This window comes from Diospyros lotus, chromosome 7 (assembly GCF_014633365.1).
Source record: "Diospyros lotus cultivar Yz01 chromosome 7, ASM1463336v1, whole genome shotgun sequence".
Classification (NCBI taxonomy): Eukaryota; Viridiplantae; Streptophyta; class Magnoliopsida; order Ericales; family Ebenaceae; genus Diospyros; species Diospyros lotus.
In genome coordinates, this window is record NC_068344.1 from 36,877,741 (window position 1) to 36,901,676 (window position 23,936).

At 35.7% G+C, this 23,936-nt stretch overlaps 4 protein-coding genes across 6 annotated transcripts; 1 reads left to right on the forward strand and 3 right to left on the reverse strand.

Moving 5' to 3' along the window:
• The first annotated feature begins 1,717 nt into the window (after nucleotides 1–1,717).
• LOC127806665 (uncharacterized) lies at nucleotides 1,718–6,445 on the forward strand. The gene is made up of 7 exons (XM_052344085.1): nucleotides 1,718–2,153; nucleotides 2,985–3,070; nucleotides 3,815–3,893; nucleotides 3,969–4,028; nucleotides 4,251–4,372; nucleotides 4,496–4,567; nucleotides 6,124–6,445. Exons 1-7 carry the CDS (start codon nucleotides 1,794–1,796, stop codon nucleotides 6,224–6,226), a joined length of 882 nt encoding a protein of 293 aa, XP_052200045.1. The 5' UTR covers nucleotides 1,718–1,793; the 3' UTR covers nucleotides 6,227–6,445.
• Nucleotides 6,446–8,218: 1,773 nt separating this feature from the next.
• On the reverse strand, nucleotides 8,219–11,280 carry LOC127806664 (F-box/LRR-repeat protein At4g29420). Its single transcript, XM_052344084.1, has 2 exons — nucleotides 10,718–11,280; nucleotides 8,219–9,753 (listed from the first exon to the last, which is right to left on the reverse strand). The coding sequence occupies exons 1-2, from the start codon at nucleotides 11,169–11,171 to the stop codon at nucleotides 8,861–8,863; spliced, it is 1,347 nt and encodes a 448-aa protein (XP_052200044.1). The 5' UTR covers nucleotides 11,172–11,280; the 3' UTR covers nucleotides 8,219–8,860.
• A 1,036-nt stretch (nucleotides 11,281–12,316) lies between these two features.
• LOC127805608 (probable caffeoyl-CoA O-methyltransferase At4g26220) lies at nucleotides 12,317–14,948 on the reverse strand. The gene is given in 6 exon segments (XM_052342358.1): nucleotides 12,317–12,693; nucleotides 12,696–12,708; nucleotides 12,811–12,942; nucleotides 13,063–13,207; nucleotides 13,354–13,433; nucleotides 13,617–14,948. Coding segments are annotated over 6 exon segments (714 nt in total). The 5' UTR covers nucleotides 13,686–14,948; the 3' UTR covers nucleotides 12,317–12,418.
• Nucleotides 14,949–16,222: 1,274 nt separating this feature from the next.
• On the reverse strand, nucleotides 16,223–23,479 carry LOC127806361 (uncharacterized). Of its 3 annotated transcripts, none has more exons than XM_052343594.1 (8): nucleotides 23,300–23,479; nucleotides 23,067–23,199; nucleotides 21,819–21,922; nucleotides 20,233–20,404; nucleotides 19,963–20,103; nucleotides 19,795–19,822; nucleotides 19,591–19,731; nucleotides 16,223–19,477 (listed from the first exon to the last, which is right to left on the reverse strand). In XM_052343594.1, exons 1-8 carry the CDS (start codon nucleotides 23,329–23,331, stop codon nucleotides 16,557–16,559), a joined length of 3,672 nt encoding a protein of 1,223 aa, XP_052199554.1. In that variant the 5' UTR covers nucleotides 23,332–23,479; the 3' UTR covers nucleotides 16,223–16,556. The 3 variants fall into 3 exon arrangements, with proteins under 3 accessions (XP_052199554.1, XP_052199555.1, XP_052199553.1); XM_052343595.1 differs by having other exon boundaries at nucleotides 19,591–19,650; nucleotides 19,732–19,822; XM_052343593.1 differs by having other exon boundaries at nucleotides 19,591–19,822.
• Between the last annotated feature and the right edge of the window lie 457 nt (nucleotides 23,480–23,936).

Genomic DNA, 23,936 nt, shown 5'->3' on the forward strand with positions numbered 1-23,936 from the left:
TATAAATTTTATAATGTATTCAAATAAATTTTTAAAAAATACAAATTTTGAGTTATAAATATAAAAAATTAATCTTTTAACTTTTTTTTGAATGTAAATGTGTTTTTTATTTTTTTTAATATTATAAACGATCACAAAATATTTTTGAAATTACTCAATTTTTTACCTTTTCGACGTTTTAGAAATAGAAATGTTTTGAAAACGTTGAATGGCGCCACGATACCTTTCTGTGCATCATAGTTATTTTCAATGATAAGTATTGTATTTATTTTTTTAGCTAGAGCTATAAAATGTTTTAAATTTTTTTAATAAAATAATAAAAATTTGGTATTTATGTAGTGTTTGTTAACTGAGATATAGAGTGAAAAAAGTGAGATATAAAAAGCATTCTAAATGAAAGTAATTTTCATTGTATTTGTTAAGTTTATCTAGTAATTCTTGAAAAGTAGTCACGTAGCTTATTATTTAAATTTTTCAAATAAATTTATCTCTTCCCCTTTAGATAAATTTATCTTAGTCCTTATAAATAAAAAAAAGTAACGCATGTGTCATCAGTGCATTCCAAAAATTTTAACAAATAATTTGATAAAAATCTTAAAATATTTTTCAGTCTTATCTTCACTATTTCATATACTGATGCGAAAAGCAAACATTATCTCAATATAATCATATCTTATTTATTTTAACAAATGCTACCTTAATGTATTAAGTGTTTTTTTACTTTGCCTAAGAGGCTTATTGAGAAGGGCTCAAATAACAAAAATACCTCTCACCCAATTGTAAATTTACTCCATATTCCCTTGGTCAATTCCTTTATCTTTTCTCTCCCATTCCCATGGCTACCTCTAGCAATTGTTTTCCTCTCTTCGTCTTGCCTCATGTTGATCGTCGTTGTATCTTCTATCTCTGTTGGAGGCAACTATGGGAATGGAAGAGAGATGAGAAATGAGGCGGTCAAGGGAAAAAAAAGTAATTTTGTAATTGAGTGAGAGATATTTTTATCATTTAAGTACCTCTCGAGCAAAGTAGCAAAACTCAATGTATTAAGGCCCTGTTTGGCTAGGTAGCTTATTCACTTATAAGTTGGTGTTATAACTTTTAAGCTACCTAACTTATTTATTATAAGTGTTTGGTTTGACAAATATAGTTTAAGTTGTACATCAATGTTTTGCAAAAGCTTTCCCTTTCAGCTTTTGCAAAACATCGCTCCCAAATAAGTTATTTTGACCCAGTAAATGACCATTTTATTCTCAATATTCTCAGTAATTTTCAGTTATTGTTCTTTTTATTCTTCAACCCTCTACCTTTCACTTGCCCTTGTTGCTCCCACCATCCACCATCGCCCCTCTCTCTTTCGTCGTTGTCCATCACTCTCATTGACCATTAATCATCGCCATCGCCACCCCTATCTCTTTCGTTACTACCCATCCATCTCTTTCGTCGGTATGTCAATGCATGTATACATATAATAATAATATTAATATATATAATAGTAATTTTTATAATTAATTTTATTAAAAATAAGTATTTGTTATATTATTTAATAACATATTTATTTTTAATTTTTATTATATCTTAATAATTTTTCGCTATTTGAAATCAAACATATAACTATTAACTAATATTTTAAAAACACATTTATCTAAATATATTATCACTTTAAAGCTATTCAACTTAAAAACCTTGCCAAACGGGCCCTAATTCTCCGCTTCAAAACCCAGTGGTCTCTTGGAGGCCATTTACCCGTTCCCAGCGTCGTGGCTGTGCGCTGACGTGCGCCCTTCGGACAAAGTATGTTTGTCCTACACTCTGGCGCGCCTCTTCTTCAACTTCGGCGGTCCAGTTCCGGCCAACCCAGTCGCTGGAAGCGAGTTCTAACAGCTTATTCCCTTCCAATCCAAAACCCTATCCAATTAAATAAAGCTAGTAGTCTCTGTACTGTCACTGCCAGAGCGAGTCCACGCCGGGGCACCAAAACCCCGAATTTGCGAACCCAGATTGAGGAAGAGGATGATGGATTCGATGATGTTGAGGGCGGCGAGGGTGGGTTTCAGTTCAGGGGAAGAGAAGAAGAGAGGGATTATGATAGGGACCCTGAATTTGCCGAAATCCTTGGGAACTTTCTTGATGATCCTGATAAAGCGAGGTCCAAAGTAAGCTGAATTCTAGCCTTTCTAGGGTTTGTTTTTTATGTCCAGTATCGTAGTCTCTTGCAATTGCAATTTTCAGCTATTGCTTACCACCGGAATGGTAGCCAGTGGGATAGATAGCACCGGTGAGCCCGCGTGTCGTGTTCGAGTTTCGTGAATTTCAGTTGCTCTCTCATTAGTTCTTGCGGTGGTATTCGCTTTGTATTTATTCAGGTTTAAGGGATGGCAAAATACATATTTTAGTCCATTTAATTGCATGTATTTTTTATTTAGAGACTTGAACTTTTTTGTTGTTTTAATTACACCTATAAATTATCCTTAATTCATTATATTCAAGAAATTTGTCGAGGTGTGCAATTAACTCAAAATTATATAATTTAAGGGTTTGATTGAAATAACAAAAAGTTCAGATATTTAAATGAAAACGTGCAAAAATTAGAATATGTATTTGGCCTAACGGGGATTGTTGGACCTGGTTGCCAACCTCAACAAGCTTAACCTCGTGGTGGGGTAGAAAGTTGGGTAGGATCTATCAGCACACATGTTCTCCCTTGGATATCCAACCTCACCCTTTTTGTAGCTAAAAAAAATTAGACGAGAAAAATGCAAGTGTTGCCTTTTCATAAGTTGTGCACACCTACACCCACAAAAGTATTGTGCTTGGAGTCAAGTCAATTGGCAATTAACAAGAAGCTGGTTCAATGTCCTGCTGAAGTTTCTGGCCAGTTTGAAGTGTCTATGCATTTGATTTTGTATGTTAATGAGGAAGAATGTTAGATATGGTGTGACAAACATTATTTGGTTTTGTTGTTTGTTATTGGTGGAGTTTTGCAGATGGAGGAGAGATTGAGGAGGAAAAGGAACAATATCTTACACACAAAAATGGGTTCGGCAACCCCAATGAAAGTAAAGTTCAACAAGTAAGTTTTTGATGTCATTATTGTAGTAACCCTCCTTGCCAGTACATATAAGTTAATGCATTATTCTTTCCATCTTAACATGAGATAATGCAGTGCAAAGTGAGGAATACAATCATCTTAAGTTTGTAGATGAGAAGTATGAGCACTATTGTATATGGTGGAGAAATTCATCTATCCCATGAACTTTGAAATCTAGAAATGTGACACCATGAGTCCCCAAGACCTCCCCAATAAACCACCAATGTGGGATTAAGTTGTGGCAAACTCCCCTCCTTGAGCTCTTGCTGTCCTCACCAAGTCAGAAATCCCATATATTAATTTGACCCAAGTAAATCTGAAAACACTTTCATAGTTTACACCCATGCAGTAGTGGTCCCAAATTATCTCTAATATCACTTATAATACTACAAGTCCTCACTCAAAAGTGTTAGCTGAAGCCAAAGGTGACTCATGGGTTCATGAGATCAAGTAATATATCCAAGAGTTTCCCAGTAAATCACCAATCTGGGATTGGGCCTTGACAGCAGAAATTTGGAAACTTGCTTGTGAAGGTGATAAAGTGATTTAAAAAGTTATCATGATGTTTACCATGCTAGACTTCCTTGTTCAAATAAATGAATCTAATATAAAGAACCAAACTGCTGTTATTACAATCCCTTTTGGATTCAGTGGATGGCATTATGGTTTATTGGTCCATTATGTATCCTTTTTTCTTAACTTATTCTCCTTGCTTGACATTATCAGATTTGCTTTCTCAAACTCATATATATGGTTTGAATTCTACAACATTCCACTGGAGAAAGATGTTACCTTAATCTGTGATGTAAGTAACTTATTCATTCTAACTACTATTTATTTCAAATGCTTCTTGGTAACTGTTGATCTGGCTTATGCGCAGACAATTCGCTCATGGTACATTGTCGGACGTCTTGGTGGATGCAATTCCATGAATATGCAAGTAGATTGTTTTCCTTGTCTAGACTCTCTTTACTTCTTTCTTTTTTCTCTTTCTCTGTTATTTTTCAAGCCATTATCTACACACACATGCGAACCTTAACAAGTGGATGGGAAGTTTAATGCTTGGAGGACAAATAGTTTGCTAAATATAGCCCGAGTCTAGGCATATGAGAATCTAGTATTGCCTTGTTGTTGCTCATATGCTTGTTTCTGATGATTGCAGTTATCACAATCCCCTTTGGATAAAAGACCAAGTTATGATGCTGTTCAAGGAGCAAATGTTACTCCAACTACATTCTATAACATTGGAGATCTGGAGATTCAGGACAACTTAGCACGAATATGGTTTGCTTCTAGTTCGAAATTTCAGTTGATAACTTAAGCCTCTTTAATCATGAGTTCATGACCGAAGTATAGGAGGAAGTGATCTTTTCTGCTTATGCATTTGACTGATTTCGAATTTTACAGGGTGGATATTGGAACCAGTGAGCCATTACTCTTGGATGCTTTAATAAATGCATTTACACAGATAAGCTCTGAGTAAGTCCCCTTCTCTCTCTGTGCTAAGAATTTTTCCTTTAAGTTCTATTAACACAGGGATAACTTTAAATTGAAGTGTTTTCTTGTACAAACCCTGGCCAAAATATCTCGAGACGGGCTTTTTAAGTTTTTCTGAAGCATGATTACTACAATGTTCATTTTCCATTACAAGCACGTCCCTACTTGTGATTAGACTTGGGGGGGGGGGGGGGGGGGGGGAATTGAGTCTGTAATTTTAACATATTTTTTCCTTTTAAAGATTTTATTCAATTGTATTTATACTTGAAGGTGAATATGTGATTGGTGGTATTGCAAGATATTTAAAAACACACAAAGAACACAAGAAATTTCTGGTGGTTCGGTGTCTACCATGCCTATATCCACTTCAACAAGACAAACCACCCGTTTTGCATTCCAGTATATCAAAACTACTATAAGTTTCCACCAAGTTCACTTCAGAAACTTGTTTACAATCCCCTAGATTTGATGAAGCTCTAAGAAGCTAACACCACAAACAATAGTGTTCATACAATTGTATACAAGCCCTAAATCCATGCTTTGGACCAAATGTGACAATGGGAACAATAAAAAATCAAAGCAACAACTTTAAAATTATATACTTTATAGTGGAATGTTCACAAGGCCTTGAAATGATGAAGCTTTGAAGAACCTTTAGTGCCTTGGTTGCTTTTCTCTCACAAGATGAAATTTGAGCTTTGAGAGCTTTCTCAGTTTAGAGCCTTTAATGTGCAATGTATAGTTGATTCTTTATCTTTTTGGAGTTGTTTATATACTCTGTAGACTGATTTTGAAGTCCCCTAAAGGCTAAATTCACGTTTAATGCTCAAAAGTGACACTTGTAGCACAAAAATCACATAGAAAAATAGTTATATAGTCGTACAGTTGAACTTACAGTTGACTGTACGACGACTGTAGGGTCGGTTGTAGATTCAAAATTTGAATTTGGCCAACTTAGTCAATCTAGCCTTCAACTTAGCTGAACCAAACATCTGCTGGAGAACCTCGATTGTCATTTCCAAAATGTTGAGGTGGTTTAGCTTAGTCAAGCGAAACCTCGACTTTAGGGTCGATTGTTGTTTATAGAATGCAACCAGACCTTGCTTCAGTCGAATTGAGAGTCAGCTGTCATTTTTAGCGTTCAACAAAACCTTGGCTCAGTCATTCTAAACCTTGACTGTCATTTCTAGTGACCAATAAAACCTACCAATAAAACCTTAACTATGATTAAACCCATTTTATTTTGTTCAACTGATTTAAACCTCAACCCTAGACTTCTAAACTTCAACTTTTAGGCATTAAAACACATTGAAAGAAGTCATATTTAAGTGCGTAATAAACTTAAGTTTTGTTTATCACCAAAACATTTATTTAGAGATTAGTTAAGCAAATTGGCTCAACAGACAAGGGCCTTAATTGCATGATTCTTCTGCTCTCTGCTGATCTGTTGACCGACCTTGTTAGACCTTGCAATGTTTCTGCATCCTTATCCTCGATTCATGTGCTGGGCTTATCCTCACTTGCTTTTCGTTTGACAGCTATGTTGGAATCAAGCAAATTGTGTTTGGTGGATCTGAATTTGAGAACTGGAGGGAGGATTTCACATCAGAAGATGCAGGTTACACTGTCCACAAAATTTAGGGAACTCTACTTGGAGTCAACATAATGCTGCTTCTTTCTGCTTCATCTGTAAAATCCTAAACAATCAAAGATGGGTATAGAGCTAAGGAAACTGTCCTTCTGTCAATTTTCCAAATAGCACGTGTAATAGGAACTAGCAATTAGGATTCTTGATGCAGTGTACTTTTATTAAGACTTTTTACTACTATTGTAGGTCGAATTAGTTTTAGGTGTTTTATACGAGGTTTTGCAGGCCTATAAATATGGCATATTAATGCAAGATGAAATTATGATAATTTTGCCCCTAATTGAACTTAAAGTTATGATTCTACAGAAAGAGTTCGAGAATATTTGAAAGAGCTTGAGCCCTCACAAGGGTTTCTACACAACACATTTGTCTCCCTCCTTGTGAGAGGAGAAGGATTGAAATAGTTAATCACAAAAGATCTGCAGATCATTACATGGAACACAATGAACTTACAAGTGATATTATCATAAATAAAGATGATTAATGAGTTAGAATCAATGTGAATGACAAGCACCCTGCAAAATTATACAGGTTGTTCACTTAATAGAAAATTACTCTAGTTTTTTAGAAAAAAAAAATTCATAGGAATAGAAAATTAAGAATTGTGTTCAAATATTTTTTTTTAAATTAGAAAATAGAAAACAAGTTTGATGTTTTTCGAACATGTATTGAAAATCGAAAAATATATGTTTTCTATGTTTCCTTTGTTAAAATTTATCAAAGTTTTTTCAAAAAGATTGTCCTGATGGAGCTGCCTCCAACACAAAATTGAAAATCCGCTGTCCTGAAATCATCTTCTTACATTCTTCTTCTTTTCCTTGTAGTCATCTTCTTCACATCCATTGTCATAGAGCCCAAAGTCATCGATCGTTATTCGTCATCTTTGTTATGCATTGCCAACCATCGTTGTTAGCTCCTCTTCCTCCATTGACCTCTCTTCTTCAAATTTGTAAATCCTTTGCCACCATTATTGTAGATCCCTCGTCACGAGATGACAATCATCAATAAGTCCCTGACCATTGTTGATCGTTATAGACCCTTTAGTTTCCTCCAACAACCATTCCTCTTCAACTTTGTAGGCTTGTTATCGTCAATCATTGTAGATCCTTTACTTTGTGAGTTGCTAATCTTTCCTTTTTAGCTTTGTTGTCGTCCATTGTCTGAATTGCAGGTCTGTCGCTCGTTACCGTGAGTTTCACATTCGTCGTTGCAGTCTGTCGCCATGAGTTGCAAATCTATCATTGTCACATTTCTTTCGCTGTTGATTAAGTCCAGTTATTTTCAATTAATGTTTTCAAGTAAAAAATTTCCTTATTTTAAACATATTTTCTCGTTTTTGAAAATTAAAATTAGTTTCATATTTGACAAAAATAAATGTATTTTTTATTTTTTCTCTAATTTTTTATAAAAAAAAAACACAAAAACATAAATAAAAGACAAAAAAACATTCTTCACAAATAAACAGCCAAACTTGTTGTTCAGCCCCCATTATGAGCTGATGCTTATTCCATTGACAATAAGATAATGAAATTAGCCTCCACACTACATTTTCTAAATTTAGTCCGTAAGTCAAAACATGTTGTACAACTGCATTTCCAATTCCATAACCTAGACTAAAAAATTAAAGAAAACAAAAAAAAACTGCACTTCCACATCTCTCATGCTTTCCTGTATTTTAAAAAAGCCGGAAGAAAATGTCAGGCAATTTTCGACAAAATCATCTGCTTATGCTGTACATTTCTGTCAGGAACCTAGGTCTAACCTAGGGTTTTGAGTGAAAATTAGTAAAAATCTTAAAGAGAGAATCATGGGAGGGAGAACTAGGAAGAATGAAGGAAAAATTCAGACAGAACAAAGAGAGAGAGAACCAAGAGGGAGAAAGCCGGGAGAGAATTGTAGAGAGAGAAGACTTGAATTTAGATTATCATTCACCAATTATTATTCTCTAACTGATATAGTCTATAAATTGCTATAGTAACAAAGTACAACAACAAAAATACATCTAATTTATAATTATTATTATATCCTAGGGGTGTGACAATTTCAAATCAATGATGTTTACGCACATGCATGGTGCATATAACTGCACACATTTTCTATTCCCATATTCTTTATTCTACAACAGAATTTCTTTTGAGGGTAAGAAGAGTTCGAAGAAGAAAGAAAATCAAAATGTAGCACCTGCCGAATTATTTAAACCAGTCAAGCCCAGAAAAGCAGGAGTGCAATCATTTCATTTGTTGATGCAAGAAGCCAGCAAGTGGTGCCAAAGATAATGGCAGCCGTTTTTTAAGGCCTGGTCCCCATTTTCTGATTTATTCACTAGGAAGCCTGTAGCAATCAACTGGATCAAATACAAAGCTCACCCAATACATTTTCCTCCTTCCCAAGGGGGCTTGGATTAATTTATTGATGCTCAAATTCCCCCACAATTTTGCCAATTCGACAGGACACCAAATTCTCTGGCTACAAGAGGTGGCCTGACCGTGACTTCTGATCATTTGCTAGAACCAAATGGGATACTGAAATCTTTATTAGCATGCACCCACCACAAGCAAATCGTACACAAGATCAAGTCATTCACCTAGGAAATTGCACCTCGCCACTACCATATACAGATTATCCTGCTAGATGCCATCAGAAATCCAGGCATCTTTCTTTCCTTTCATCCACAATCCCCATCTCCATCTCACTCGTGCACAATGAGCCATAGACCTAGACATGATACTGCTGGCTATAGAGGTCTCGACTTCATGGTGAATGAGCAATGTCATATCTCTCAGGCTGGTGCATTTCTCCAGTAGATAGAAAATGAATAACAATGTAATATTAATATCATCTACATAGAAACGAGCAATTAGTTCTTTCAACTCCTTTGTTCCTCCAATAACTTCTGAACCTTGTTTGAGAAACCAAGTCTCTGCTTTTGACCAAGCCCCAGGCCCCAAAGTAAGAGATGTTGTGCTGGAGAAAACGTTAAAGAGTTTTGCAAGGTTTAACTCTGCTACTTCACCTGATTCATCGCACTTTGACGAGTCAACTATTAGATTCTTAATCGTTCTGCCAAATGTAAACAGGTTAAACAGGCTGCAAAGGTATTTGGATTCAAGCTGAAGGGCTTTCAAATTGCACGGCTCCTTAACTTGGAATTTACTCGCTGTCTCAATGGAAAGATTGAAATCAGTTAATAATGGAGCATCAATAACGAGTGATCTCGGCTTGACACATGCGAGTTTGAGATTGATGAGGTTGGGAGCAAGTATTGTCAAAGAAAGTGGAGCATTGGATACTGTCCATTGGCATGTCCTTAGATGCAGGAGATGGATTTTGGGTCTACCAAGCCCCCCTACCCCAATTAAGTTAAGCACTTGCAGTGAGGGGAAGCAGTCATTCACCCTTCCCAGATTTTCATCATCCAGTCTTACATACTCAAGCGTCAAGCTTGTGAGCATGGGCATTGGGTTCAAGCCATCCACTGACAGCCAACAATTCTTCAGCTCTAGTTCACGGAGGCTAAGGCCTGCATATTCACAAGGACAATAAAAGATTTGCTTAGATTCATATAGTCAAGATATGAGTGGTCTAATACTGTATCAGGAACAAAGATCTATTTCTTCAATTTGGAATTCAAGACTGCCTTTAGTTCAAATTTGGATTATCATGGCCATAATTCCAATCTCATTTCTAAATTTCCAATGTAACCATTCCATGCTGCAAAATCCAATCTTTATTGGTTATGATCTTGGGGAGGGGAAAGAAAAACAAAAAATTATTTTCAGGTAACCAGGGGTATCAATGAGGAAAAGGAAATGATGGAAACGTGAGAAGTTTTAGTTTTGATATCATTGTCCAACTCTAAACTATGAATTCATATTACTTCATGCGAGGAAAATGTTAAACAGAAGACTGTCGCATAAAATTTTATCCAAAAATCTTGCCAATTCAACATGTCCCAATTTGTATACAGGAAACCAATTTGTTACGATAAAATCACATAATCTGCAGAAGTTCATATACAGGAATCAATTTGTATAGCTGACAGTATTCTTGGAACTTCTACTCTCACTTTTCTTTCCTCAACTTATGCAAAATCAAATGTCCAGAACAAGTCGCAGGAGTAATCAGACCAAAATTCCAACAAAGTGGCAAAGTTGGACCGATAAGCCAAACTCAATCAAAATAAAGATAAAATTTTCTTTATTGTAGAAGGAATAAAGACCTTTTAAGAACCCGCATGTCTCAATGCATCATTCCATGAATCCACAAAGTTAAGATAGCTTAGGAACTGTTTTCTTATGCGAAATGCATAAATAGAAATCGATACTATTAACTAAATTTTAAGTTAAACTAGCAATTATCGTCACAAGGCAAACAACTTATCCAATATTTCTAACCTTCTGCTCTTTTTATGTCTGCATTTTCAATTTCAAAACAAATCCCCACAAATTAAAGAGAGAGAGAGAGAGAGAGGAGAAACAACTTACAGTCACAAGAAATCAAAGACAGAACCACCGACTGTCTCCAACAAGACTGGATCCAGAAATCCGAAATTGAAATCGATTTCAACTCTCCGGCCACACTGGGCAGCCAATCGGAAATAAAACACTTGTCCGTCAGATACAGATCGTCCGACTCGTCCTCCACGTCGTCGTAAGACATCTCGCGCAGAGGCTTCTCGACGCCGATCGAAATTGATTCGACGCGCCTCAAACTCGAAACCAGGCGCTTGAAGATAGTCTTGAACGGCGTGACATCGGACCTCGTAGCCGGCGACCGGGACATGGTGTAGCGCTCCAAGGAGCAGTGGAAGTTGATCGTTCGGACATCGGAGGATAGGGCGTTGAACTCTCGTGAGACGAGCCGGCAGCGAGCGAGGTCGGCCGAGTCGTGGAGTCGACTCAGGATTTCGAGGATCAGAGGTGAAGGGAGGTCATCCATGGCGGAACGAGTAATCAGAGCGTCTTCGTGTTCTTGAACGAAGGTCGGTTGACGTCTCAATTGAAGATTCGTGGTGCAGAATCTGCAGACGCCTTCTTAGGCATTGTTTGGATGTAACATTTATAGGACTCGTCTGTAAGTCTCCTCAAATTGCACTTTATCCCGCGTTATTTAATTTATTCAGAAAGCGTCCACCTTGGGAGGTTACTGGATTGCCCAAACGAAAAATGGATATAATATGAAATTAAAATAAAAAAATAATATTTTTTAAAAAAGTAAAAAATAGAAATTAAATAAAAAACTATAAGAATTTTTTATAAATATAACTTTTATATTAATATATAATATAAAAAATTTCCTATATTTTTGTTATATAATATAAAAAAAAATTCGTATCTAATTTGTCATATATGAAATATGTTTTTGATAATTTTTTAAATTATAAAATAGTCTCAAAGCATTATTAAAATTGTAAAAATAACCTAAAAATATTTTTTTAATGTTTCATTAAAATGGCACTCCCAAGTCGTTTCTTTGCATCATAGACGACTACTTTACTCTCACTTTGTAAATAAATTATTTTGTAAACCCTAAATTTTAAATTATTTTTATGATTCAAATTCATCAATACAAAATTATCTAAAAAGTAATTGAATAAATTACTCTACAAGTTCTTTAATTTTATACTTCATAACAAATTAATTATTCTAATTTATCTTTTGTCACTATAACCACCGAATCTTGATTTTTGTTATAACTGGGTCATTTTTTTTGTTTTTTTTTTTATCGAATTCTATTAATAAAAACTAATATAGTATATATTAATATAAACATAAAATCATTTAATTACGGGATTTATGTTAATTTTAACATTAATTGATTTATAAATTATATTAATATATATTATGCCAAATTTTGTTAATAGTATTTATTTAAATATCAAAAGAGTGGCTAAATTATAAAAAAAAAATAAAGTTTAACAATTATTACGAGAAAAATTAAAGAACAACTATCATAACTCCTAATTATCTTGTTGACCAACCTCAACTATGGCAAGCCAAAGGACGGTCAATGCAAGACAATTTTGTTAAACAACGCGACCCATTTGACATCTCTACTCACGAAAAAGTAACCATAAACTAGCATTTTGTGTAATTAATTCATTAACAAGGCAAAAAGAGTAAGTAAAAATGTAGTAGCAATTTTTATTAGCAAGGGAGAAAAGGGCTCACAACACAGGCTTACAGTTACAGGACTCTCCTACAGATAGTCATTCCATCACCAACAGATGCATGAGAGATTTGAATGCGAGGATCAGCTGCCAGAGCTTTGTTGAGCTCAATGGTGAAATGCCTGCCGCTTCTCATTCTCTCTGCAACACTCTCCTCCGCCATGGCCACGCTTCCTCCCCAGAGTGTGTTATCATACACAACCACCCCTCCAACTTTCACCAGCTTCATCAGCCTCTCATGGTAATTCCAGTAATTAACCTTGTCAGCATCGATGTAAGCGAAGTCGAAGCTCCTTCATTTTCATGCTGCAATAGATTCCACAACCAAAAAGACAGCAATATCTGTTAAGTTTACAGATGAATCCACAAGAATGTAATGGTATAAGAACTAAGGTGGTCGATTGTTACGTGTTCCAAGAGTTCATCAAGGACAGGTAGAGCCAGTGACTCGATGAAGTTGATTTTGTGTTCAACGCCAGCTTCTCTGATAATTGGCAACCCTTTCTCATAGGCCTCGCGGTCCAAATCTATGGCAATGATCTGTAGTAACAGTGATGAGATTAGTCATATGAGTTATAAGAATCTTACAAAAGATAAGGCGGGATAGATAAAAATGATTGGCGAGCTAAGGTTTATGTAGTCACGGGATAATAACCAGACCTTGCCATTGCTGGGAATAGAAAGAGCAGTGAGGAGGAGGGAGTATCCAGTGAAAACTCCTACTTCAACTGTTTTCCTTGCATTCACTAGCTTCAACAGCATGGCCATCAACTGGCCTGAATCAGGAGCAGTACTCATCCCCGACCTGGAAAATACAAATTTACTTCTTGCTGAGGCCTTTCCATTTGCTGTGTGCTAAATCTTGTTTTCATATGTGAAAAACAATGAAATTTGAAACAAATATCTTCATTGAATGGATTGGAGAGGCATTGAGACTAGAAAAGAACCCACCTTGGGTCACTTGCAGTGACATTCCTAAGCTTCTTAAGAGGCTCTGGTTCACGAGGATAGATGCTGGTCTCCAGAATATACTGCCACATTAGTGAGACCGAGTTTACAACAAGAAGAAGATATCAATCCTTAATCCCAACGTGCGAGATCAGTTACATGAATTCTAATTCACCAGTCATGTCTATCTATGGCTCATATCAATAGTGAGACTACGAGTTTAAAGTTTTAAAAGCCCAAAAACAGAAGGAGAGGATGGGTGAGACCTCATATAACTCGTCGCTCTGCAGTAATCCCTTGGAAGGAGTTCCTACTTTTTTTGCTGTGTGTTCCATGGATTTTGTACAACCTCCAAGAAAACATTTGTAAGAGAAGGTAAGCCATTAAACATGTTGAAGCTAGAATTTAGGTCCAGCATAGAAGCCTAAATGAGAAAATGGTAACAGGAAATAAAGGCAAGAAGCCAAGAGGATTCAAGTCAGGAAACGACCTCTTCGCCAAGTAAGGGTGAGACTGCATACAATTGACATTTCCTCAAAGCCAATCAGCATGATTAGTTTTGTCTGATTAGCAGAGGAAAATTGACATCATTCCCCTTGATTTCAACAGATTCAATTCCATAATTAGCCTTGCTGGAATAACCAGTGTTTACTCCCTTTCTAAGGTCAAACTTTTTGCTTCCTAGAAAGGGGGGTGGGGCCACTTTGCTCCATTCCAGACTAAAGAATGGATTCAGAAGTCTCTACAATGACAAAGGCTTGTGAAACTATGTAGGGGCTGAGCTCCTTTCTAAATCCAAAAATTTACAGAGCATATCCCAACAAACAAACATAAGGCTGTTCCCCTATGCCAGTACACACTAGAAGTTATTTGTGGGATCACAGTTCACGAGACTCTTTATTTTACGAGCTGGGAAAACATCATATCTGTACACAACTTTTCCCTTGCTCTTTTTCCCAAAGAAGCTGTTTTCAAAACTTGAAACTGTGACCTTCTAATCACAAATGAGCAACCTTATTACAGATACCAACTTTGCCCTCTAATACGACTCACCCACAATGTCCTGTAACACAGAAGGCTCAGATCAACAGAATATCAGGAAGATAAACCAATAAGTTGCTAACAAAGAAACAATAAAGTAGATTTGGTAACTTCCCATTCGAGCTGTCATTTTCAGCTCAGATCGATTAGCCCTACCCTAAAAGAACCATCAAACATGATCTTGTTAACAAAGACAGAAGGTAAACCAATCATTTTCTTTCCCGAGACATTTTCTATTGGATTCGAATTTATATAAAGCATAACCTCAACAAATCAATCCACAACCAAATCAGTTTCAGTTGAACTCACATTTCAGCAAACATTCAAAGAAATAAAAGCAACAGAGAAACTGAGAGAGTACCCAGTTAGGGGGGGGGGGGGGGGGGGGGGGGGGGGGGGAATTGCGAACTCCGAATTCTTCGAACTTCAGAGGAGAAACCCTTGAAGAAGATGTTCATCGTGAATTTCTATGCGATTTCAAGAACTCTCCCGGGGCTACAGGCATTCTGTCTCGTTCTTTCTGTAATTCAGCGATCTCCCGAATTCGCCGGACGTGACTCGGCCCGGTTCAGGTTTGTAAAGGAGTGGAGTTTTCCTAAATTTATTTAATTTTTCTTAATATTATAAATAAAAAAATAACATATATGTCTTGTATTTCAAAATTTTTAATAAATAATTTAATAAAAATCTTAAAATACTTCCTAATTTTATCTTGATGATTCTATATTTTAGTTCGAAAAATATTCTAACTTTATTTTAATATAATTTTATTTTATTTATTTTAATAAACGATATCTTAAATAATTTATTATTATATTTTTGTTATATAAAAATAAATTTTAATAATTTTAATTAAAAAAAATTCCAATGAGCTCGCCAAAATTTTGTTTACCATGTTAAACGAGCTAATTCAAGCTCAACCTCTCGTTTAACATAATAAATAAGTTTTTGACAAATTAAACTTAAGTTTGATAAATTCTTAATGGATGAGACTTAAAACATATTAGCTCAATTACAAATTTATATGTATATTATAATTATATAAATATATTATATATTTGTAAATAAATATGTAAATTTGAAGTTTGAGACGCTTTATTTATTCTTATCAAATATTATGGAAAATGAATTTAAGATGTTCTAACTCCTCCTCAATGCTTCATTAGAGTGATAAATAGGGATGAAAATCCTTACACTATCAAGATATGAGATAAGGTATTGGATAAGTCTTCCTTATCTCACCAATTCTATTATTGATAAATAATTTTTAAAATTAATAATTTATTATTTTATATTTATAAAATAAATTATGCCATGTGATGTTGGTTGTGTAGTTTTTTAAGGAATGCCCAAAAACTTTAGATGTTTTGATATATTTCTATTTTTATTATTTTTATTTTTTTGTAATAGATGAAGGAAATTAAAAATAGTACAAAAAAATGTTAATTATTTGTTTCAGGCCAAATTCATATTTTTCTCTCTATATTTTTATATTTTTTTTGTATAATTACTTAAAAATTTTATAATTTCAATTATATTCTTGTATTTTCAATTTAATTTAACTCATATATTTTGATATATTAAAAAAATTAAATTAACTCATCTTACTTTCCCTTTTGTTTATATATCAAATGACAAAAGGTTAAATTAACTAAAAAAATATAAATACAAGAGTGTAATTAAAATATTAAAAACTTTAAATTATTATAAAAAATATTAAAATACAAGAATTAAATTAACTTCAACATACAGGTTCAGAAGTGTAATTATAAAAATATAAATTTGTACCATGTATTTCGACAAACAGTTAATAGAATACTCAATAAGAAAGAGAGAGAAGACTGGGACAAGAATAGAATACCAATCTTCATGCAGTGTAATCGTTTTATTTTACAAAAAAAAAAAAAATGACTGGATATAATTTAATTTATAAATAAAAGAAAGGACCAAATAAATACAAACCACCTTAGACATAATCTCTCCCGTAGGTGACACCAATTATTCTATTACGGTGAATATTGAATAAAATGTAATCTGAATGTACAAGCTAAACAAAACAAAGCTGAACCGAAAGCTGATTATATATGCATGCTGCAAATCTCTATTTCATCATCCTGGATCCAGTTTAGAAGAACTCACTCTGTGAAGAGGGTCACTCCCAGTATTCATTGACGATTCAATCGAAGAGACTGAAGCTGGGCAGCTATGGTGTCATAATCAGGGAGCTTTGGGTGAACATGACTGGCTTTGTTAAGAGAGCTCTCCCTGGATGGAGCATGCCCGGTTGAAGTCGATTGCTTTGGGCCTCCAGTGCTGTCTGATGTCTTGAGAGCAGCAGTGGATGGCTGTTCTGTTGCTGGCGAGTTTCGGTTTTCCTTGTGAGTGGCCATGATGGGTTCTGGCATTGGCTTAGAAGTTGCTTGCTTTGCTGCACCTGAATCGGTTGAGCTTCCCCGGTGAAGGCGTGAGCTCTCTGTTTGGGACTGGGGTTTTGGGGCAGTTTCTGATCGAGTAAAACTATTTGAGGGTACCTTTTCGATACCTGCTGATGAAGCCTTTGAATAAGAACTTGTTCCGGAACTAGGAGTAGCTTTTGTCCTCCGAGAAAACCCGCCCTTTGCACGGCCTGTGCTTGTGAAAGTTTGTTTGGGGAAATCATCCTCTGAATCATTGTCACGAGAGTCCAAAAATGTAGATGGGGGAGGTGCTCTTATACTAGATTTGGTATTCATTTCGTTTCTTTCTTTCGCGCCGTACTGTTCTCGCCTGCTTCGTGGTTTCTGCTTTAGGATTTCTTCTTCAGAATCATCGGTATCCAAATCATCTGAAACTGGGGTTCTCAATCTTGGCTTGCTTTCCTCTTTTGTGCTGATTCCAGAATTAAGAGCACTCTTGACTGTCTGAGGAGCAGAGAAGTCCTCAGGGGGGGCACTCGCAGCATTCTCAGCGGCTTTTTTTGATGAAGCAGCGGCAGATGGAGTTTTAGTATACGGTGGAAGTCTATAACCCTTATTTCGGAGGCCACCTGATAACATTCCAAAGTTCAAACCCTGCCCACTTTCCAGACTTGATTGATCAAAGGACTCATCAGCTTTCAAGATATCAGATGACTCCGGGAAATGGCCGTTGCCCGAAGCATCAATTTCACTAGCCAATGAAAGCCTAGATGACTGTGGAGGCGGCTGATAATCGTGCAATAGTTGGCTGGTTACGTCATTTGAAGCGATTTGCGATCTTGCATGCCTGGATGAAGACTGACGGGAGGGCACCTTATCAAAGACACTAAACTCTGTTCCTCCGTTGTTCTTAGCCCTTGCCTCAATCAACTCCTCATCGTCAAGAGAATTGTGCAACTCTTGGTCTCTGTTATATCCTGAATCGTACAGAGGTTGACTGGTTATGCCATTCGAAGACATTTGGGATCTTGAATGCCTCGATGATGATTGGTGGGAGGGAGCCTTATCAAAAACACTAAATTCTGTTCCTTGGTTCTTCTTAGCCCTTCCCTCAACCAACTCATTATCGTCACTAGAATTGTGCAATTCTTGGTTTCTGTTAAATCCTGAATCACGCCTTTCTAGGAAGGATCCAGTTGGATTGCGACTCTTGCTCTGATCCTTATATGAATTTCTGAAGAAAACATTCTCTTCATGAGAATGAATACTAGTAACTGAGCTGCCATCAACTCTAGACTTGTTCGACTCATTTTCACTTTCTGAACTAGGGTTTTCATAATCATCATAAGATGGAGGCAACAAATCATCTGGTTGTGAAGGGTGGACAGATTTTGTCGAGCTTTCATCAAACACAGGCGGTGAGTGCCATTCTTCAGAAACATGTGACCCCGATAGAGGTTTTTCAAGTCCAATGAAATTCTGCCTCGAGCTTGAAGTGTCTGAATTTACTGAAAGATGGGCATGTGATTCTCTGCCTGCTGATGGGGAATACAACTTGGACTCCTGCCATTCGTGCTTAGGTGGTTCATCAAACACAATCACATCATCATCTGAACTATAATCATCAAAGACTGCTTCAGCATTATTAGAAGAGCTTTCTGTTGCTGTACTTCTATGAATATTTCCTGGGGCAATGCCGACAAATAAGTCCTCAGCTGCATCAGTCCCAAGCTTCTGACGATTAGAAGATGAAACATCAATATGGGAGGAAACACTGCTGGCATTCTTATTGATCCTTTGTTCTCCAAATGAATCAAAGTTGTCGTATTGCAAGCCACTTTGTTGGGCAGTCACAAATTCAACATCAGACCCATAGCTTTCTGTTGTTGTACTTCTATGAATGTTTCCTTGGGCAATGCCGACAAATAAGTCCTCAGCTGCATCAGTCCCAAACTTCTGACGGTTAGACGATGAAGCATCAGTATGGGAGAAAACACTGCTGGCATTCTTATTGATCCTTTGTTCTCCAAATGAATCAAAGTTGTCGTATTGCAAGCCACTTTGTTGGGCAGTCACAAATTCAACGTTAGACCCACTAAACTGGTTCATACTCATTTCAGAATGGAAAGAATTCATCTTTGTTTTCACCAGCTCCTCTTCAGAAGAGTTGTTTGGTGGATATATTTCTGCACTCTGGAGATCATTCACAAATTCGTTATCATAAACTGTAGTGCTGGACCTCAAAGAAGCTGACTGGCTGGATCTATTTGTACTACCATGAACATCCCCGTCAAACCTTCGACCAGCAACCACTGAGTTATCTTGCTCATTTTTATCTACTTCGGCATTCGGAATATGGGGATTTCTATCTTGGAAGTTAGATCCTGAATCTTTGGCATACTTTTTAGACGGCAACTTTGAGGCAGTATTTTTTCTAGGCCCTTCATCTCTTAAATTGTAATGACCTGACTTCTGAGATTCAGTAGAATTTTGCCTGCTGATTTCTGTACGGCTTGAAAGTTTGGCAGCAGCTCTAGCAGCCATACTTGCTCGTTCTGCAGACTCAGCAGCTGCCTGCGCAGCAGCAGTTGCATCCTTAAATTCCATATTCCAATTCTCCCTACCAAATGAGAAAACATTCTCATCTCCAGAATGTGAATGCCTCACTTCTGTCGTCTCAGATCCAGTTACTGCAAGAAATAACAACCCGTATATATAATAAATAATGCATGCCAAATAATTGAGTACAAATATTATCAAATATAATCTCTACTATTTGATTTGATTGCTATAATTCAACAACCTGAAGGATTCATTCGAGGATGAAAATTAGCAGGTATAGTTGGTTGACCACTGCCAATATCTGTGGAAGAAAAATTCGAGGAACTTGATGGCCCTGCATTATGCTCAAAATTTGCATGTGCGTTGTGTTTTTGGTCATGACCTGGAAAAGGCTGGACATGAGAAGGTGGAGTTTGGACAATTGGATGTTCTGTACGCATCTTACCAGCCATCTCAAAAGTATTTGGCCCATTCTGATCAATTAATTAACAACACAAACATGTTAATGAAATTGAACATTTAGTAAGTTATGCAGCTATTAACATGGTTTTACTGCATTTACTCAAATGCAGTGCAAGTAATGATTTGTTTGATGTTTGACTCTTTATCCTACCAACAAGTCGCCATGAATCTTTAATTCATTCTCTTCAAATGATTCAGGATCCCATTTGACGTTATGTTCTTCAGCAATTGCACTTAAGATCTTGATTTTTGTCTGTCCATCAGGTGCTTTGGCAGATAACTTCTCCACTAGCTGAAACAGGATAGCACAAAATCAAGTACAAACACTGAGTAGCTGAACTTTTACCAAAACTACCTGGTCAACAATCTCAATGGACCAATTTGAGTAATGGAGGAGATAAAACCATGCTGTAAGCCTTACCATACGACCCACACCACAATCTGGCCGCAGCTCTATAGCTGCAGAAATGAATTCTTTTCCATATTTTGCTGTAAACTGCTTACAAATATCCTGGAGCTCTGGTATGTCTGCACATCTTGGAGATGCGAATATTACACTTGCAATTGCTTCCTTCAAATCAATGGGGCAGTGTCTGGAAAAACATTAGACATTCACTTTATTGCATGTTCTCTCTGGTATGTTAATCAAAAGGTTATGCTTTGTTATAAAACCATGACAAGTATCCTCTTAAAAGAATTTAAAAGCCTGATGTATCATATGGTAAAAATAACAGAGCAAGGGTAGCCAAATCATCCTAGATAAAAAATGAAACCACTTTACTAAATTCATCACAATAACAGATGATACAAAAGAAATAGAACTTGTAATATCGAGTCCGCACCTCTTATCACTCAACTAAAAAGAGTACAAATACTTCTTCCCAGGAAGATGTAAACAAAAGAGAATATGAAAATTTCCCCTTTTGCATATGATGCAGTTCATCCAACGATGATAAAGAAGATGATTGATGAACAGAGAAATATTATTTGCATATACTACACTAGCATAATCAGCCAACTGCAGCAGTTCATAAGGTGAGAGCAACTTCAAACCATTTTCACGGCCAGTATGCCCATATATATATATATCCAGAAAAGAAGTGTGGGTACCAAAAGTCAATTTTATCTCACCATCTCCCCAACCATAGAAGGCAAAGAAATGTTTGAGCCAACTTTCCTTTTCCTTTCTCCATTCAATACTTCCCCCTCTAGTAAGTCATAAAAGTTCTCTTCTAGATCAAACAAGACTAAAATACCTAAAGAATCTGAAACAAGCCTTAGGAAATCGAGAATGCTTGCTTAGATTGATATTGAGAGGGCTTTGAAAATATATATAGGTTACAACTTAATCTCTTTCCTATAAAGTAGGAAAGGATTTGAGTAATCTACTACTAAAATCTAGGAACAACTATCTCTTAAAGTTTAGGAGATAAAACATATACAAACTACAAATTTAGAACAATTATCTACAACTGAAACATAATTTAAACAACTTAAGATAATCTGATTTAATCTCTTCACTGAGTGTTGCAAAGCTTCCACACTCTTCTTTAACTTAGACTTCTCCTTCCACTTGGAACCTCATTCTCGTCCAACAGAATCAATCAATTCTCCTGACTTTATTTTGGACGCCATCAACAATTTTACTCACTTATTCCAAGTCAGCTAGGAATAGCATAATATTTTTTTTTAAATGCTTTTTTAAGTTTCATCACATCCATAAAATGATTTATGTTTAATTCATAACATTGTCCCTTATGAAGGTGTTGACGTATTGGCTTCAGAACATGAATATACTATGAAGAAAACATCATTAATACCTGCAAATATTATTTTCAGAATTACAAAATACTTGAGATGTTTGAATTTAAAAATTTGAAGGCCACCCATTATGATAGAAGGTGTATATCAAGCTTTTTTTTTTTTTTTTTTTTTTTCAAAATCACCGAATATTTCAAACATTCAAATTTAAAAATTTCCAGGCCAGCCATGACAGAAATTACATACTTCTGTGACTCAATGATTGGCAAGCGGGCAACAATAAGTTCACAGTATATCTCAAGGAGGTCATATGCTGCTATTGTCTTCTCCTCCCTAACTGCATGTTCAACCTGAGACACAAAATGAAAACATAAAAACGAACACATGGATACATAAACCTCTATCAAGCCAGCATATATGTTCTCACCGTAAGATTCTCAAGCAACAAAAAGAAGCTATGCCAACTGGAGCTTTTGAATAGTACAAACAAATGAAACAAGAAATATAGTATCCAACACGCTATAATGTGGTATGATATGACAGAATTGCATACACTGTACTGTAACACACAACTCTAATGTGGTATAATATGGTCAGACTTGCATATGTTATACTATTAGGACTTAATGAATGTTTAGAGTAATTAAATTAACAATCAGACATTTTATATAATATACTCTACTTTTAATTAATCATGTAAAAGGACATCTCCTCTTCCTAAATTTTAGTTCATTATATTTAATGTTTTCCCCTGATTTAAAGATAGAAATAGGAAAATTATTGGGATTTCCTTTCTATCTCTAACTTCACCATAATAGAACCCAAATGGCCATGTTTTGCAACGAGGGTTCCGACATGTAAATTGCTTTGATATTACTGTTCTTTGGTAGGACAAATGCCTCCGATACCTATTTGCTTTAAGATTCAGGAATCAATGATGAATTCTTATAGGAAATTTTGAGTTTATTAAGTAAAAAATTTTCTTGTTATTTTCACGAAAGCAAAATTTTCCTTTCTTTATTTCTTTTTTCTTTTTTTGTGGTGTTATATCAATATCTCAAGTTTGGTGAAATGGGGAATTTCAATATAAGATCAGCCCTTATTATTCAGTCCTCTTCCACCGGTTCAATCATCTTCCTCATACATCCCCAACAATGACTTTGGGGCATAAACACCTTACATAGCAAGTAGCAACCAAAGAAAACATCAATATGATTGGATTTGACACAAACACTAGTGCCTAGTTGTGCTGACCCCATCACTAACTAACTACAATCAGGTTCTTCGCAATAGTCATAAAATTACTTTTGCAGGGACCTAAAAGAACACATCTCCCATCCCATAAGGTCCCATCCATACAACCAACCCAACACAGACTTTTTCTAGGGCCCCAGTCAGAACTCCCTAACCATATGTAAGTAATTTGATTCAAAGGCACTAAAACTAAGAAATACATCCTCAAAATTGAACGGTATTAACGGATCGGCAACATACCCTAATCCGGGCAGTCCGGTCCTGCCCAGACTCGAGCAATTGAGCCAATTCTCTCCTGAGCTGCTTCAATTGCACTCCCTTCTTGTTCTTCAACAGCTTTATCCGCGAAGACGCAAGCTTCAACGACGTTTTGCTGCATCAATACCATCCAATTCAGATGCGCATACGATACGTGTACCGGCACAAACATACATATATATATATATATATCCACAAAACATAGACATACATACCACTTGGCGGGCTTGAAGCTCCGATGAAGCATAGCGGTGGATTTGATTTGCAGAGGAACGAAGAAAACCAATGAAGAGAAATCGAACGATTTGAAGGTTTGAACGGTTGATGAGTTCCAGAGGGACTGCGAGAGGAAGGAATTGAAGAGCTATTCGATTCGTTTACCAAAGACGCGAAGACTTTCCTCTCCCTTTCGTGCAAATTTAAATAATAATAAAAAAAGAGAAATATTTTTAAAATTACTTTTCTTTGGATTTGGGGAGAAGCCGCGTAGAAAATAGTATTATTACTTAGTCTATAATTAATGGGGTGCTCAAATTTCGATTCAAATAAAAAAAAAAAATCTAATCAATCGGTCTAATTCAAGATTGATCATCAAAATAATAAATATATATATATTTTTATAATTTTCTTATTATATCTTAAATAATTTTATTAATTGTATCGTATTTTATTAATTTATAAAATTATTTTAACGTTAAAAATAAGATGTAATAGATATATTTTACTTTAAAATATAATAAAATATAATAAATATATTTTATTTAAAAATAAGATATATTTATAGGTATTTAATCATTGTCCTAAATCAATGATTAACTTTGTCCACATTGATAATGTTATTTGAATATTTAA

Coding starts and splice junctions, on each gene's coding strand:
- LOC127806665 (XM_052344085.1), top strand. CDS start 1,794: ATGTTTGTCCTACACTCTGGCGCGCCTCTTCTTCAACTTCGGCGGTCC. Junction 2,154..2,984: donor CTGATAAAGCGAGGTCCAAA/GTAAGCTGAATT, acceptor GGAGTTTTGCAG/ATGGAGGAGAGATTGAGGAG. Junction 4,029..4,250: donor GCAATTCCATGAATATGCAA/GTAGATTGTTTT, acceptor TGATGATTGCAG/TTATCACAATCCCCTTTGGA.
- LOC127806664 (XM_052344084.1), bottom strand. CDS start 11,171: ATGGATGACCTCCCTTCACCTCTGATCCTCGAAATCCTGAGTCGACTC. Junction 9,754..10,717: donor GTCTTTGATTTCTTGTGACT/GTAAGTTGTTTC, acceptor GTGAATATGCAG/GCCTTAGCCTCCGTGAACTA.
- LOC127806361 (XM_052343593.1), bottom strand. CDS start 23,331: ATGCTTCATCGGAGCTTCAAGCCCGCCAAGTG. Junction 20,405..21,818: donor CCAATCATTGAGTCACAGAA/GTATGTAATTTC, acceptor ATGTTTTTCCAG/ACACTGCCCCATTGATTTGA. Junction 19,478..19,590: donor TCCTCGAATGAATCCTTCAG/GTTGTTGAATTA, acceptor TATTTCTTGCAG/TAACTGGATCTGAGACGACA.